General features: G+C 32.2%; 1 protein-coding gene across 1 annotated transcript; it reads left to right on the plus strand.

The window, feature by feature from the left end:
• The first annotated feature begins 4,170 nt into the window (after window positions 1–4,170).
• Window positions 4,171–16,793, plus strand: LOC131151200 (uncharacterized). The gene is made up of 2 exons (XM_058102447.1): window positions 4,171–4,305; window positions 16,329–16,793. Exons 1-2 carry the CDS (start codon window positions 4,171–4,173, stop codon window positions 16,791–16,793), a joined length of 600 nt encoding a protein of 199 aa, XP_057958430.1.
• The last annotated feature ends 1,551 nt before the right edge of the window (window positions 16,794–18,344 follow it).

An 18,344-nucleotide genomic window follows, 5' to 3' on the forward strand; every position in this document is an offset into this window, starting at 1 on the left:
CCATCTCTGTCCCTCGCCAATACAGCAGAACTGCCAGGCCACCTACTCCCACTTGCTCTGGCCAGACCCACCACTACTCCACGCTTCCCTGTTCAGATCTCCCACAGTAAGTCCCCTGTGTAAGCCCCTTGCTGCATGCACAGCACACACACACGCGCACGTAGAGGTTTGCTCTTTTCCTCAATTCACTGCGCATATCAAATAACGGTTTAATATTGCTGTAAATATTGATTTTTTTTTTCATACATTTAATTGGTATTATATATATATCCTAACTTTAATTTATTTTTTTGCAGGTTTTTTTTTTTGTTTTTCATCTTTCTTAATAATATTTATTCAGGTTTTATATATATATTTGAGGTTCATTTGTTTATTTATTAATTAATGAATTTATTTATTTATTTTTCTGTTTCTTTTCTTGACTCGTTTTAATATTTAAAGCATAAGACTTCATTGTATAAGTGTTTATATTAATATATCATTTGTCGTAGGATGTAGTTAATATTCGCATTTAGTCTTTTTGTTATATATATGTTAAATTTTTAAATATTATGTTCACAATCTCATTTAATCGCAGTGATGTTTGTTTAAATTTTTTTGTGATAATTACTGTAAATACTAATTGGTTTTCTCTCATTTTTGTAGGTTTCCTTTTTATTTGTTGGGGCTGGTTTCAATTTTTAAATTTTGAATTGTACATATGTTAAATAGGCAACATTATGGTTGATTGAATATTATTGTTAAAGTTTTAATTTTCTTATTGTCATATATTTATTTAATAAATAGTATATTACTATTTAGGGTTGTAATTATGTTTTATTATTATTTAAGCATGTTTAGAGTTTCGATTAGTTTCTGCGTCTAAGATTCAATTACTTCTACATGGCTTGTATACTAACTTTAGAGATTACATGTATATTGATCTTGAGTGTTTCCATAATTTCATTATCTTGGTGTCATCTTCATAATCGTGTAAGTACCTACTAATTTTAGAATTGATTTGTCTTCATATTGCATAGCTTATATATTAATTGTAGGATCAGATTGTTTCCTTAATTTCATTAATTATTTTCATATTGTATTAATCGCATGTTAATATTAAGGCAGATATTATATTATTTAGGTATGCCTACTATATTTTTAAATGTGTGTTAATATTGTATATCCTAGTACGCGGTATTATTAGGGTTATCATTTTTGTGCAAGTATATATATAGGTTAAAGTAGGTAGTATTATTACTATTAGTGTACGTATATATATTTGAGTTACGTATTATATTTGCCATATATAAGGGTACAGCTCATTTATTATTGTCATACATACATATTCATATGCTAAGGTAGCATTATTATTTTGTGATATTATTATTAGTATATAATTATTATTCTTTAATTATTTATATAGTGTCATTGTGGCATCATTGTATGTTATTATTACAGTATAGCGTTGCAATATTAATATGATATTATTAGTATATGAATATTATTATAGTATTATGTTTTCATTATTGTTACTATTGTTATTACTTTTTATTATTATTAATATTAAATATTCTTAGCATTTTTGTTTCTTAGGTATATTCAAATTTTGCATTATGTATTATGATATTTACTCTTATTATTTTATTTTATAGTACTATTTATTTTCGTATACGTAAATCTCTATGATTTTAATGCTAAGGTATTAGCCTTCGGGCTTCACGTACCTTTAAGCTCTGAGGGAATATATATGTATATATCATATTTATTTAGTTATTTATTTATTTTCCATGTGTATTTATAAATTCATAAAGGGAGTAATTTAAAGACTTACTAGATTAACTTAGGGATAATTCCAAATTAGTTAGGTACCGTTCGTAAGAACGGACGTGTAGGGGGTGCTCGTACCTTCCCCTCGCGTAACCGAACTCTCGACCCTAGTTCTGGTAACGTAGACCGATTCTACCCCTAACGGGGTAGTAATTATGTGTTCTAACCACACTAAAAGGTTAGTGGCGACTCCAACATTCCTTATTTTTTCTTAAAAATTAAAATTAATTTTTATTTCGTCGCCCGGGGCACATGCGCTCCCGGGACGTCGCGACACGTCTGTTATAACTGATAATATTGAAAACATACCCAGGATGAATAGTTAACTAATGTCATGTATTACCCCCCATGACGGGTTATGCAGCCCAAAGACGGGACCCTACAATACCTAGCCAACCACTGCCGAGTCAAAAATGTCTATAAGTACGATGGGTCTGCCACACCCTGGTCCGTACTGCCAGGTGGACGTTTACACTCTACACTGAAAGCCACATCGACTATCAATCTCCCACCCCCTCGTGGGGTCGTTAGCACCAATCTGATCATAGATATTTGATCTATAAGTTACGGTACTAAGCTTCTGAAACTGAACTAAACTAACATCCAAATTCTAATAACATATAATACATGATATTATAGCATTTTTCATAATTTTATAAATATGGTCTCGCACTGAAATCATTTCATATATACGGCCTCGCGCCAAACATTTCATAAATATGGCCTCGCACCGAAATCATTTCATATATACGGCCTCGCACCGAACATTTCATAAATACAGCCTCGCGCTTAAATCATTTTATATATATGGCCTCGCACCGAACATTTCATACATATCATGCTGAAAATAATCCATTATCATGTACTTGTCAAAATCATCATAATATACTGCATCTTTTCATAATTCCTGAAAGCATGCTTAATTCGTAAAATTTGTCATATCATTACTTTTCATAAAAATAACATTCATGTCACATAAAATTGAATAATTCCGTACATTTCATTCTAAAATCTCATTTTCCTTATAATAACAGTATTTTCCCAAACGTGCATTTCCTTTGTAATATACAAATATAATACATGCTTTCCTGAAAATAAATTTACTCATACATAATAATAATCTGCATGGAAAATAACTGCTTTAGTTTATTCCTTTACTTGGCTACTGAGAAAAGCCCCTATAAATTCTGGACTCATACCTATAGGATTATCTAATCAATACCCTGAAAATAAAAACTCTCAGTATTAAATTTTAGTATTTTCATGCGAATATCATTTCCTATAACTACAATAGGACCAAATTTGGCTTAAAAAGTCTTACCTTAACTCAGGGATGATTTTCAATGGGGTTCCACCGACAATCCGCTCCAGCAGATATGGAAAGAACTTCTCCAGGAGCGTCGTGATGGCTTCAGATCGTCGATCCGGTGAAAATTCGGCCCAAAATCGAAGGGAGAAGAGGAGGGAGCTGAAGGGAGAGAGAGAGAGAGAGAGAGAGAGATTTTTCTAAATTTTGACATTTAAATCCGGGTTTTTGATATTTATAGGACTAGATTTGTCAACGAGACATGTTACCTCGTCGACGAGTCCTGTAGAAAGTTCGTCGACGAACCAGCACTTTCGTCGACAAATTTCAGACTTCCCCAAAACCCTCTCTTGGTATCTTTTCATCGACGAATCTTGTCTTCGTCGACGAGGTCCTCTTATACCCTCATCGACGAATCCCCTGTGTTCGTCGACGAGGCCTTGATAATTTCCCTCGGTTATTCCTTCTAAAGTGTAATGTCGTCGACGAACACGACTGCCTCCTTCTGTTACTATTTCCTTTTCCCTTCCTCTTTATTTAAATTACATTATTAGTATTTGGGTCATTACAGGTAAAGTTGTGAAATAAACCTCCAAAGACTCTAAGAACCCAGAACAACATCTAATGCCCAAATTCACATCCCAACTATTCACATGATCTCAAAAGTCTAATATCTAAGATTACCAAATAAGTAAAGCCCATCTAAAACTCCAAGCCTGCAAACAAAGTTAATTCTGACACCCTATTGGAAAACCAAAAATTAAAAAATAAAAGCAAGCAACCTATTTGGTTAATATCTCTAAAATTAAAACAAGTTATAATTAAAATTAACAAATTACAATTAAAACTAAAATGTAATTGAAATCAAGTTTGTTTCTGTCCTCAAATCAAACGAGAAAAAAAAAATGAGAAACAAAACAGATGCATTGTCATAACCTATTTCTACAATGTAGAGAGAAATAAAAACAGAAAATAGAAAATAGAATGACACCAAAGAATTCCTTAGTGGTGGAGGTCAGAAACCATGGAGGAAAAAATCAGATTTTATTGTTATCATGATTGTAGACCATGGAGGAAAGAGACCGCAGAAGAAGAAGAAGAAGAAGAAGAAGCAAACCTCAGCGGCAGGGGTTAGAGTAGCCAAGGGCGACGGGCGAAAGCTGGGCTGTGACGGCGACAACGAGCCAATGGCGACAACGAGCCAACGGCAACGTTGACTTGCGAGTAAACGGCGAATGGTGACAGAGAGAGGTGGATTAGGAGGGACGGGCTGCGAGAGATTAATGGAGGGAAATTTTTTTGAGGGGGGGGGGGGCGAGGGGAAATAAGAGATTGGGGGGAAGGGGCAATAGTGACGAATTTTAAAATTCATCACTAATAAAAAAATTTTATTTTTTTTTTAAATGGAAGTATTAGTGACGGTTCTCAAATCCGTCACTAATAATGGGTCAATAGTGACGAATTTTTAAATTCGTCACTAATATTCTGAACAAAAATTTTCATTTTTTTAAAAAGCCAAGTATTAGCGACGGTTCCCAAATCCGTCACTAATAAGGGGTCAATCGTGACGAATTTCTAAATTTGTCACTAATAATCTGGATAAAAAAATTTTATTTTATTTTTTAAAATTGAAGTATTAGTGATGGTTCTCAAATCCGTCACTAATAATTGGCCAATAGTGACGAATTTTTTAATTCGTCACTAATACTCTAAACAAAACTTTTTTATTATTTTAAAAAGGCAAGTATTAGTGACGATTGTCAACTCCATCACTAATAATGTGGCAATAGTGACGAATTTCAAAATTTTTCTATTAGAATATTAGAAATTCGTGACTAATAGAAAATTTTTAATTTTTTTAAAAAAAGGGAATTATTAGTCACGGTTCTCAAATTCGTCACTAATAATGGGCAAATAGTGATGAATTTCAAAATTTATCACTAATACTTTGAACAAAAAATAAATTTTTTTTTTTTAAAAGTAAGTATTAGTGACAGTTCTCAAATCCATTACTAATAAATGGCTAATAGTGACGAATCTTCAATTTCGTTACTAATATTCTAAACTAAATTTTTTTTTTATTTTTTTTAAATAAATGAAGCATTAGTAACGATTCCCAAATTCGTCACTAATACAGGGCTAATAGTGACAAATCTTCAAATTCGTCACTAAAATTATGAACTAATTTTTTTTTTTCATTTTTTAAATAAAGGAAGCATTAGTGACGGTTTCCAAATCCGTCACTAATAATGCACTAATAGTAACGAATCTCTAAATTCGTCACTAATACTCTGAACTAATTTTTTTTTAATTTTTTTTAAATAAAGGAAGCTTTAGTGACAGTACCCAAATCCGTCACTAATACTCTAAACTAATTTTTTTTTATTTTTTTAAATAATAGTAGTGACGGTTATTTAACCGTCACTAATAAGTGTCTTTTAGTGACGCATTAAATTCGCCACTAATACCGCACAAATCGTTGCTAATATTTTTCTGAGATAAATTTTGCGGGAAAACATTTTTCCCACTATATTTTTTGGTTTTTAATGACGAAACTATTAGTGACGGTTTCATATCCGTTACTAATAATTTCATCACTAAAAACTAGATTTTTTGTAGTGTATATATATAGATTTGGATATTGCAAAGATCATGTTGTGATTGAATATTTGAAAGAAAGCTTTTTATTTTTGATTGATATAATATTCAAGATAAAGCTTTTGATAAGTTCACATTAGATATTCATGCATTTTCACAAAGTGAACTAGAACCCAAATTTTCTCCAAAGTTTTTAATTATATCATTACTTGGGAGTTTTTGGTAAAAAGAGAAATTGTGTGTTGAAGCATATCATTCATAAAACGATTGTATCGTTTTCATACATTCTGAACTTCAAGTTTCATCATATGATTATGTATTAGGAATTTCAATTGTACTCACTAGCTTTGTTAGAAGCAATATTGAGTGTTTTGCAGATTATATTGTAATCACAGTTCGGGTTGTGAACTGGGTTTAAGGAGAGAGTTGTGTCTCTTGTAAGCAGCGGATTATGAGGGAGTTGTACCTCTTGTAAGAAGCGGATGTAAGGGAAGCTCTGTCCCAATTTAAGGAGCAGAGATTATAGTAGAATCCTTGAGTAGGTTGCTCAATGCGAGAACGTAAGCCAGGTTGGCTGAACCTCATAAAATCGCATTTGCATTCTCTCTTCCCTTATCTCTTTACTTTCCGCACTACATTTCATTACTCGTATTGTATGTGTATATTGAATAACTCTACACGCACTTAATTGGGTAAAAAGAACTCATTGATAAAATAAATTTGAATCAGTTTTAAATCCCTGCAATTGATTTGATAAATATACAAATAGGGATTAAGTGGTAAATAGTTTCAAAAAATTTTATAATACCCAATTCACCCCCCCTCCCCTCTTGGGATTACACCTACATAGACTTAATAGTTCATTTGTAAAAAGAACACATGACACACATTGGTGTAACTTCATTCGGTGAGGGATACTCATCCACTAGATCACCAATTTTCTGTGGTGCAAACTACACCTATTGGAAACGTAGGATGAGCATACATCTATTAAATGTAGATTAGAAGGTATGGAAAATACTGACTAAGGGAAATCATGTTCCCATGAAAGTAATTAATAAGGTTAATGTTCATTTTCTCTTTTATTTTCTTTTTCCTTTTTTTGAAGGCAACACCTATGTAATTGCAGTATTCATTCTAAGAACAAGAGTCGTAGGGGGTGCTAATACCTTCCATTCGCATAATTGTGCACCCGAGATCATTTTCTAGTTTTCACAAACCTTTTGCAAGCTTTATTCTTTATTTTCCCTATATTTTCAAAAAAAAAAAAAAAAGGAGGTGACTTTGTTTTTAACTGTTTTACCATTTTTTTTTTTTTTTCATCCAAACCTCATTCTTTCTTGTTTGGGGACCTCCATTCCCTCTTCATCAACACCTCGGGAAGAACTAAATGTCAATAGCTTGGCGGCTATACATAAGAGAGTTGAGCGGCTTGTATGTACTGCCTTCCTTCTTTTTATGAATAATTTATGATTCGTTTGGTAGTTATCTTTTATCATTAGATTTGTATGCCTTGTGAATTTTGTAGTGTATTTGTGTTATTGTTGCGTATTTATCTGTGTTCAACTTGTCTAGATCGTTTATTCATTTATTTTTTGAAGTTACCCTATTTTTCTACATTACTTATTTACATGTATTCATTTATTTGCTCCCAACATACACTTTCACAAGCATTATACCCAGGCTCTACCCGTCTAGGATTAGATAAGAGTATAGTAGTGTTAACTCCTATAAGGCATGAGTCTTAGGGGGGCATGAATCATTCCGCTCAATTTGTATCTTTCCAAACCTATAAATGGGGGAGGATTGAGGAAATTGTGTGTTTATGGCTTCCAATGCCCTCCCAATCACTGATATTATGCATTAATGATCATTAGTGTTGATCCTAAACCCTAGTTAGTAAGTTTGTCTATACGTCTTGTTGCTACGTTTTTTCCCAATTACTAGCAATTATATGATGTCATCCACTAGTTCCTTTTCTTTAGCAATTGTGCATTGATGTCACCAATGCCCTCATAATCACTAATATTATACATTGAAGCTCAAAAGTGTTGGTCCTCAACCTCGGTTAGTAGGCTTGTCTAGATATCTTGTTGCTACGTCTTTCCCTAATTACTAGCAATTGTGCAATGCTGCCTGCTAGAATTGGTTCCTTTTCATTGGCAATTATGTGTTGATGCCCACAAATTCCCTCCCAATCACTGGCATTGTACATTGATGCCCGTCATTATTGTCCTTTTTCCCCAAGCCTCAGTTAGTAGAATTGTCTTTTCCTTGTTAATCTGCTTTCTCATTTTAATTACCTTGAGCTAATTCCACATTTTACTGAATTAACCCCTCATCCAAATTTTTTGTACATGTCTTTATGTATTTACTACAATAAGAACACAAGAAAGGCAACTTTCTCATCTTCTATGTAACAAATATATAAAGAGGGACAGCTGTTGACACCAAAGTTTGTCGAGGTGTCGATTCACTAAGAACACGGGGTACATCCTAAGCTTCCCCTCTTCCTCAATTTATATTCGGTGTATTGGAGCATTCTCAATCAATTTTGACCATCCTGTGTAATCCAAAGTGGTCCAAGATAGTTAAGATGTGTCCAGTGATTTCTCGAGTTTCATGCATGAAAATCGAGACTTAGTTGGTGGCCATTTCGACCGAAGGCCCAAAGTAGAGATCGATAAGTCTTCTTACTTTTTTGACCTTTTTCTACCTTTGTGTTTTCACCTTTGCTACTTTTTTTTTTTTTACCATTTTTTACTATCTCAAGTGATTTGGGACAGTCTGAAACATTTAGGTGGGGTTCGACAGTTATCTTTTAACCTCGAGCAAGTAAATCGAGGCAAAATCCTTATTATTCCAAGATTTTCTAGTCCCTTTCTGCCAAATTAGACTGCATCGGGTGATTCAAAGTAGTTTGAAATGGCAATGAGAGGTTTAATAGTGATTTTAACCTCGGGCAAGAAAATTGAGGCAAAATTGTTCTCATTTTTTTTTTGGCTTTTCTAAGCTTTTTCTACCAAATTTGATTGCACCTAGTGATTTGAAAGAGTCTAAACTGATAAAAAGAGGTTTGATAATGATTTTAACCTCAAGCATGCAAATTGAGGCAAAATTAGTGTCGTTTTTGGTCGTTTCTAGGCTCTTTCTTGTCAAATCTGAGTGCATTAGATGATTTAGAGCAATCTAAACTGGTGAGAATATGTCTGACTGTGATTTTGAATTTGGACAAACAAATCGAGATAGAATGCTATCATTTTGGTATTTGTGGTGTTTTTCTTCCAATTCTGACTACTCTGAGTGATCTAGAGCAGTCTAGAATAAGAAGATAGCATCTCCCAGTAATTTTGCCCTACGATAAGGAAAGCAAGGTAGAAGCCCTATCATTTCTAGCTTTTCAACTCACTTTTTACCAAATTTGGTTACACTAGGTTATCTAGAGCAGTCTAAAATAATAATAAGGGTCAAATTATATTTTATATTTATGCACAAAAATCGAGGCAAAATTATAGCTTTTGGTAATTTTTTGACATTTTTTGCCACTCTTGAAATTTTTAGCCATTTTGGTGGACCCCGCATATCATTTCTTTAATTTAACAAATTACAAATGTTTCAAAATTAATTAAATATTACTTTAATATTATAATATTATATTTATATTTTTAAAAAATAAAAATTAAATATTTTCTAGAGAAAAATTAAAAGAAAAATAAAATAAATTTTTAAATAATGAGCTAGTGCGTGTGCGCACGTACCTACACATGGCACCCATGCATAGGTGTGTGCGCACATGTGCATGCCCCTTCTTAATCAAAACAACGTCATTTTGGGAATTAAGGGAATTTAGAGAAGGGGGAACAACGCCGTTTTGGTGTGTCCCCTCCCCCCATCTTCTTCATCCCTCGCGCGCACGCGGGTCTCTAATTGTCCCCGCCATTAATAGCGGGGGGGCCCTCCCCCTCCTTTCTCTCTCTTTTTCCCATTTCTCTCTCCTTTTATTCCTTTCCCGTGCCACCCATGACACCTCTGCCCCTCTCTCCCATCAATCTCTTCCTCCTTTCCACCCTACCACTACCATGGCAGTATGACTCAGGCTGCTATGCCGGAGCCACTGCTAGCCCCTTTATTTCATTTTCTTTTTAAAATTTTTTATTTCTCTCTCTCTCTCTCTCTCTCTCTCTCTCTCTCTCTCTCTCTCTCTCTCTCTCTCTCTCTCTCTCCTTCCTTCCTTCCTCCATTTAAAGGCCACAAGGGGCAGCTGTTAGGGAGGGGAGCTACCCTCTCTCCCAACCCCCCACCCCCTTCTTCTTCTTCTTCTGCTCTGCCCCCCCCCCCCCCCTCCCTCCCTCCCCCTCTACCTCTGAGTCAAGACCAACCTATTTTGAACTTGACCAAGTCAAATTATTTTTATTTATTGTATCTTTTATTTATGTAGAATACATTTATTCATTTTGAATTATATTGTCTTTAAATACATACGGTTTAATAATTAATGATTTAGTTTATATGTTATTTTAATTCAAGATTTGGTATTATGGATGTCAACACGGAATTCTGCTTGGGTATTAACGAAGAGGGAATGATAACAAAAAAGGATGAGATTTTGATGAAAAAGGGGGAAAATAGTTAAGTGCACTATATATTTATATACCTTGATAGTCAAATTAATGGCACTTTTAATTAGACTATGTCTCTTAAATTAATTGGGAGGAAAGATTTCACCTTAAGTAATTAGATCTTTTGTCATAGGTACCCCTAACCAAATTTCTTAACCCTACCCTAACAACATAGAAAAAGGAAAGGAGGGGACCAGACTTATATAAGGTCAAAAACTACAAGGAGAAAATGACCCACATTAGCATGCTAATTGTCTCTATTGATGTAATGCTCAAAAGTCAAACTTAAATTTTTGTTTAAATTAACAATCTCATCTAGATGAAATAGGTTGGTCTATTTTCTAATAGTCTAGTGCACTATATGTCTATATACGTTGAGAGTCAAATTAATGGAACTTTTAATTAGACTATATCTCGTAAATTAATTGGGAGGAAAGATTCTAGCTTAAGTAATTATTAAATATTTTGTTGCTAGTTAATTTGCATTAATTAAACTATGCCTATCCCTAGCCAAATTTCTCTTCCCTACCCTACCAATATAAAAAAAGGAAAGGAGGGGACCATACTCATGTGAGGTTAAAAAAATCTAAAGGGAGAAAATGACCCACATTAGCGAGCTAATTGCGTCTATTTATGTCATGCTCAATATTTATTTATTACTTTTTAGTAATTCTCTCTATTATGACTCTTTGGATGATCTATTGAGAGTCCATAATGAGTCTGAGTTGCAAAACAAGAGGTAATTAGTCTCCCTAATCTTATATTTCTTTCTACCATCACAAGATTTGAACTTGATACAGTTAACATAATTGTCTCCAAGATTTTTTGGTAATACTAAGTGTCAAGTGTTTAACACATATAATTCAAATTTTATTTTGTAAATCAATTTTGATTTGTACTTGAATGGATATCCCTAAATATAAATATTAAGATATTTTAATAGTATGTAATATTTAAATAAATGTTTGATGAAATTAACAAGAAATTACATAAAATAAAGCTTTAAATATAATATAAATAATGCATTCTTGTCGTATACTTAATTTATTGTTAGATAATTTTAACCACTAAGGTTTAAATTTTTACCTTTTGCATTTTTCGTGAGGGATAAAATAGTAAAAAGAAATATCTGAATTTTTTGCCTACCGAATGTAATACGATTCCATGTTTGCTACCTATTTTTTCAATTAAATGAATTTTGAGAAAATTTAAAGTGACCATATAACATTGTAACGAATGTTATTAATGAATTGATTTAACTGAAATGATAAGACATGATATTTATTCATAGACCATTTAAATTAAACAAATACCCACTCAAACTTTAATCATTTAACATGTTTTTAAAGGGACTTGGATCCTTGAGACGGAAACGAGCTACGTGATTTGTTCTATTCAATTGATTTCAAGTGTCTAAGTTTAGTAAGTTGTGTTACATTTATGGACTATTAAAAATGTTCTATAATTTTTAAAGCGAATTTCCATTTTTTTTCCTTGATGAGTTCCCGTGAAATGTTTTTTATTAATTGAAAAGTTTAGTGAAAGTAAGGTACATAATAATAATTCATTCTTATTTTAAACATGTTTTGTTACTTTTTCTATTAAAGTTTAACTTTAAAATTTTTATCATAAAATTTTTATAGTCAAAATGTGTGAATAGTAAAATATGTGAATTATGAGTCCATGTTACTTGAGGAAGGAAATACAAATAGTTTATGAGGAGTCTCTCGTGAGCAAGCAAGAGAAAGAGTTGAAAAGCATGAGTGATATGGTTGAGTCATGACTTTTTCTTATTCGTTTGTCATGTTGTGAGATTATTTGGTTAGTAAAATTTTTGAATAGTTACAAATTGAAGTCAAGTTTATTTCTATGTTAAAATAAGTTAGGAATAAATAAAATATAAAATTTGCGTGGCTAACATGAAGAACTTAGATACCATTAATTCAAATATCCTGTCCACTTATGTTAAATTTTTTATGTATCAAATGTGTAAAAAAGCAAACAAATGACCATGATCAAGGGTAATTGCTCCAAGGCTACTCTATATTTAAAAGTTATCTACATATTCAAGGATAAAGTGTATGACCAATTATTTATGATAGTTTTTTTTTATCACTCACAAACATAGACTCTCCTCAATCGCGTAATTTCTACTTGGCTTAGTTAAATTAAATATCAAAGAGTTTCTCCAAAGGCTATAGATGATATTCTAGTGTATTTGCATATGTGTGTCTATATTTTGGCAAGTGCATGTGCTTTGTTTAAGGGCTACATTAGTTGGATAGACCTCACTACCCTATCCTCACACCAAAATATGTAGAATGTCATACACACTATTGTAGAGTCAAAACAAAAGAGACCTAAATAATATTACAAGTGTCGCAACATCTTGGAGGGCTGACCCCTGGAAATGGACGAGATGGGATCGAATCTCCAGATCGCCTTGACTGAGTAGCAAACTTGATATCATATTTGAAGCTTGGTGTAATACATGAGACTAGCAAATTGGTTACTAAAAAACGATATAGTTACCACTGACCTATCTATTTTAGGTGCGGTTAGAACAACTATTTAACATACCATTAGTTCATTGGTCACTAAATTACAACTAGGTCCAAGGAAACTAATATTCAATGGTCTGTGTCATTCAATTTATATTTGGGAGTATAGTTATGCAAAGGGAAGGTATTAGCACCCCTTCATACCCATCTAATGGACGATACCTGATTAGTCTAAGATTACTTTCAAAATCGACCGATCAAGACTCCAATTCTTCTATTTATCATTTAAATACGGGAAAAAGTGGATTTTTGGCTGAGGGATGAGAAAATCGGCAACAATTTTCTGAGAAATATAGAAAACCGACGACGGTTTTGGCAAATTACTGCGGGTTAATAACATGTAAAACGGTAAAATGCAGCTGGTTAAAGAGAAAACCAGCGACGATTTTTTGGAAATCCAAGAAAATCGGCAACGGTTTTCCCGGTAGTGCTAAAATATAAGAAATCCTGCGAGCTTTTAGCTGAAATTAAAAACCAAATCTCTCTCTCTCTCTCTCTCTCTCTCTCTCTCTCTCTCTCTCTCTCTCTCTCCTCTCTCAAACCATACGGTCCCCCACCCTTCCACCTTCGATTACTGCTCCGTTAAGCCCCGTTTTGACAATCAGAAACCACCATAGGATTCTTGGGAAGATTCTTTACAGTATAAGCAGAGCAGATTTTCAGGTTAGGGTCCCGGGGCACCACTCCAAAACTTAGGTAAGAGTGTTAAATATTAGTTTTAATGGTTAAATTGGAGTATTTGGGGCCTAGGGAATATTAATTGATAATATTCTGGTGATTGAGTTGATTGATTTGGGAAAAATATAATTTCAGGGGTTTGAACTTCAAACGCCGCAGGGGCTTAGATTTAGAGCTTTAGCAAGTTTCATAGGAATCAGGTAAGAGAAATATGTTATATCAGTTAAATCAAAAAATTTTACCAGTAAAGTGTAGTATATGTTTATGGGCTTCCAGAGTAAGAAATTATACAATTTTACATATTATAGATAATGAATTTTATTTATTTGTGTGGCATGAAAAATATTAATATAATATAGAATTCTACACAGCTTTTACAGAAATATGATTATATAGTTTTATAGAATTATGATACACATATTATACAATTTTATTTACAGAGTTATGGCTATTCAGTGTTTTACAGAACTATGATTTACACAGATTATTCAGATATATAGTTTTTATAGTACCACGATATACAGATTACAGAGCCATGATATATAGATTTTACAGAACCATAACATACAGATATTACAATTTATACAGATCAGTTTATTACAGTGTTATGGTTAACACAGTTTTACAGAATCATGGTTATTATAGTTGAATATAATCATGGTAAATCAGTAAGATATATAACAATATTATATAGTATCAGACCCTGATGGATCAAATCAAATTATAGAGCACGGTACTGTAACTATTATAATATAGAGTGTAACCACATATCTCAGATAGTATGTGAATTTTTATGAGTAGTCGATCGTGCTTTGGGAGAGATTGTAGGCTTCTCGGTAGTCTGGGTTGAGGCGGTCGATCTAACGACAGAGGTTTTAGTTGACTTATCCTGGTAGGCCAACCAGTGTTAAATTCTACCTACGGGTTGCACAACCCTGTCATAAGGGATCAAATCATGACATACAGTTATCCATCCAAGGAAGTTTTCATAGCTATATATATATATATATATATATATATATATATATATATATATTATAAAAATATACCTATAGATACTAAAAGTATGATTAAATAGAAAGTTCAGAAACAATTGTATTTTAAGTCACATAGGTGTGAGTTATATTGTATTTTAGTTTGCATGTTATCTCAGTTTTAATTGATTAAAAGTATATTGTTCATGTAAACTCAATTGTCACACACTGGTAATAACATTTTTCGTCTTATTAAAAGTTGTCTCATCCAAATAATTTAACATATTTCAGATGATTCAGTTAGATGAGCAGATCAGGCTCAAAGATAGAGAGGACATTTGTACTACCCTGTCTGAAAGGTAAGTGTTAGGAAGATCGATGTATTTTTTAGTAGATCTTAGGAGGGTTGGTGGATGCAACAGGAGAGATGTATTTGTATATGTTTTGAGAAAATATTGAATTCTAGTATTGTTATTATGGTTATATGATATTATGTTTTTCGCTACATAAGTGTGTTATCTTATGAACAGGTATTTCTCGGTGCTCACTTTGAGACCGAGATGTTATAGTAGATCTTTAGAATAGTGTGATTTTACGGTATTTATTATTATTTTTTTAAAAGTATGAAATTTCGGATCATTACAACTTGTACATGTGAAACTAACATTGAAATTTTTGCACATGCAGGTGATGAAAAAGATCTCACGCAAACAACCCCAAGAACAAAGATCAACCTTTCTTTTTGTACTTTCTTTGAAAATTTTATTTATATATTTATATATTTTTCTTTCCTTCTTGCAAGTATATACATGTTGCCCTCACCCCCAGTGGCAAAAATGTATGGGTCCACCTCTGCTGAAAAGTAGAAATAATTGAAGATTTAAAGTGAGTAACATGTTTGGTTAATATTTTCAAAATGAAAATAAACTAAAGACTTAATTGAACTCATGTTTATTTATGTTCTTCAATGAAATAACACTTATAAAAATATGATAAAATAAAAATATATATAAAATATGGTAAGTTAAAAAAAAATCACTTATACTTATTTTATTAATTAATATACTTAATTTTTAGTGCACCAACCACAATCCTATTGTAAGAGATGAAAAATGGTCTAAATATTTTTTTTTAATGGATTTTATTAATTTTTCAAATCTTATAAAATTTATGTATACTTTTATTTTGATTATATTTTTAATTCACAAGATCATTTTACTTTAAACTTAATTCAAAATAGTATATAAAAATAAATGATTTAACCTTTAAAAGTAAAATTTTAAATATTAAGGTATCGTGACAACTCGTTGTCTTAACAATTAATTACATAAAATATAATTTTTAATTTTTTGTAAAAAGTGGCATAATAGAAATGGGCGACATGTACATATATTGTCATAATATGTTTTTTACTATAGAGAAATAAAAATAATAAATAATATACAATAAAAATATTGGGCATCCTTTTATTTCAACATGTAGCGTCTTAATTTTATCTTTGCTAATTTAAAAATAATAATAAATAATTAGTCTTGTATGAAGTTCACTAGGGGTGAGCAAATAGTCGGTTCGGGGAAATTCGGTTAATTAATTGAAAATTTTGGTTAATCATTTCAATTAACCGAACCAACCGAATAAGGGATGTTAACCAAATCTCGTCCGACCGAATTACCTATTCGGGTAATTCGGTTAACTGAATTTAACCAAAATTATTAAAAATTAATTATTAAAAATAGAATATAATTATAAATTTTTTACCTGCAACTCACCACCGTGCCCTCAGCTCCCTCTATCTCCCTCCGTCCTACAGCGGCTCAAGTCCATCAACCTCTACAGTTACAGATCCCCAGAACCCACCCCACTCCCCTCCGTTGTTGAACTGACGCCGAAAGTCATCAAATCGGCGCCAAAAGTCATTGAAGCCGCTGAACTAGAGGCCGCCGCAGACAATATCGAGGAGGAAGAAGAAGAACAACAGCAAATCATGGATGAGGTTTATGGGATGATACAGGGCCGCTGCATTAGCAGGGTGAAGTCTGACACCCGGCTGGTGTCCCGCGAATCCCCGGTGAGGATGCCGCAGAAGCTGAAGAAGTCGGCGAGTGCGAAGTCGGCGTTCGGGCATTTCGAGGAGAGAGACGTCGTTGAGAGCCACCGGCCAGCCACCGTGAGGGAGGGGAAGGCTGGAGCGACGGAGCATTATGGGGAGGCAGTCGACGGGGTTGACGCAGGGCCGATGATTACATGATTCATCAGCAGGTTCAAACAGCAAGGGTGTATAATATATATTAATTTATGTTTGAAATTTAATTAATTATTAAATCGGTTAATCGTTAACTGAATTTATATTCCCTGTTCACCGAACCGAAACCCGATTCACCGAATTTTGGTGAAGCCCAACTGAACCGACCGAACCAATTTTTTTACCTGAACCAAACTGACCAATTTTGATCGGTTAAATCGGTTAATTCAAGTTTCCCCGAATTATGCTCACCCCTAGTTCATTGTATGCATGAACAATATAAATAGTTATAATGTCTAGTTACATAGTTTGTTGATATTTCTTAGAAGATGTCCTAGTGTCTAAATTATTAAATTAGGGTCTGTGCTAAAAACATAAAAAATGTTGCAAAAAAAATAAGAATGATTTTATTTTCAATGTTGGCTCAAATTAATAAACAAAATTTAATTTTATACATAATTAATTTTCATTTTTAAAATTTTTAATTATATAATAATTGTTTATTTGTAATAACCGAAAAAAAAAAAAAGATAAGACTTTGTACATTGTGACGATCCTCACTCTACCCTCGCACAACGAGGAATCTTATGACTTGAAAACATTTTTTTTAATATTTGATATAAAGAAAAAATATAAGAAAAAAAATGAATTTTCTCTTTCTTCTCTTTTCTTTTCATTTCTTGAATAAAAATCTTAATCTAAACAAACCTTAAAGTTCTTGTGTTCAAACAATACAATAAAAAATTAATTTTTCATTTTTTTTTAATTTTAAATTTCTAAATAAAATCGCGATCTAAACGGATCTTTCAAAGATTTTGTGTTCCAATATTGAGAAGGAATATAAATGAAAAATGAATTAAAATGTGTAAACCAAGACTAATATACATCCCATTTAAAAAAGGGAATAGAATAAACAACATTGACAAAAAAAAAATGATGTGAATTTATCAAACACATTAAAATAATAATGCAATACTTATTGCTAGACACGTTATCAAACACATTAAAATAATAATGCAATACTTATTGCTAGACATGTTACCGAACGCATTAAAATAAGAATGCATACTTGATCTCCAAACTTTACGGGTAAGCCAAGGATATACTATTAAAGAAGTTTTACCAATAACCTACATATTTCTCATTTATTTTATTTGTATTAAAGTAAAAATATATTAAATATTAGTAATTATTCAATAAAGATTCAATAAATATACGCACTTCCATAAAAATTTTACACGAATCCCTCCTAAATATTGACCAAAAAAAAATTGACAATTTTTAAATATTTTAGAAATTCATAAATTTGGTTAAAATTTTGATCTTTTAAAGATATTAATACTTATTTTTAAGCTTTTTTTTTTGTCAGGATCTTGTGAAGTTAAGGAAAATTTTTTCAAAAAATTCGTTCCTTTTTTCAAAAAATTTCAAAATTTCCTGAGGCCTGTATATGAAAATTTCAAGCTAAATTAAATTTTTTTTTTTTTTTGTGATAATTCTTTTTTATAAGTCGTTTTATTTCTTTGCTAATGTCTGATTCAGCACACAACCACGCGG

Source organism: Malania oleifera, chromosome 3 (genome assembly GCF_029873635.1).
Source record: "Malania oleifera isolate guangnan ecotype guangnan chromosome 3, ASM2987363v1, whole genome shotgun sequence".
Classification (NCBI taxonomy): domain Eukaryota; kingdom Viridiplantae; phylum Streptophyta; class Magnoliopsida; order Santalales; family Ximeniaceae; genus Malania; species Malania oleifera.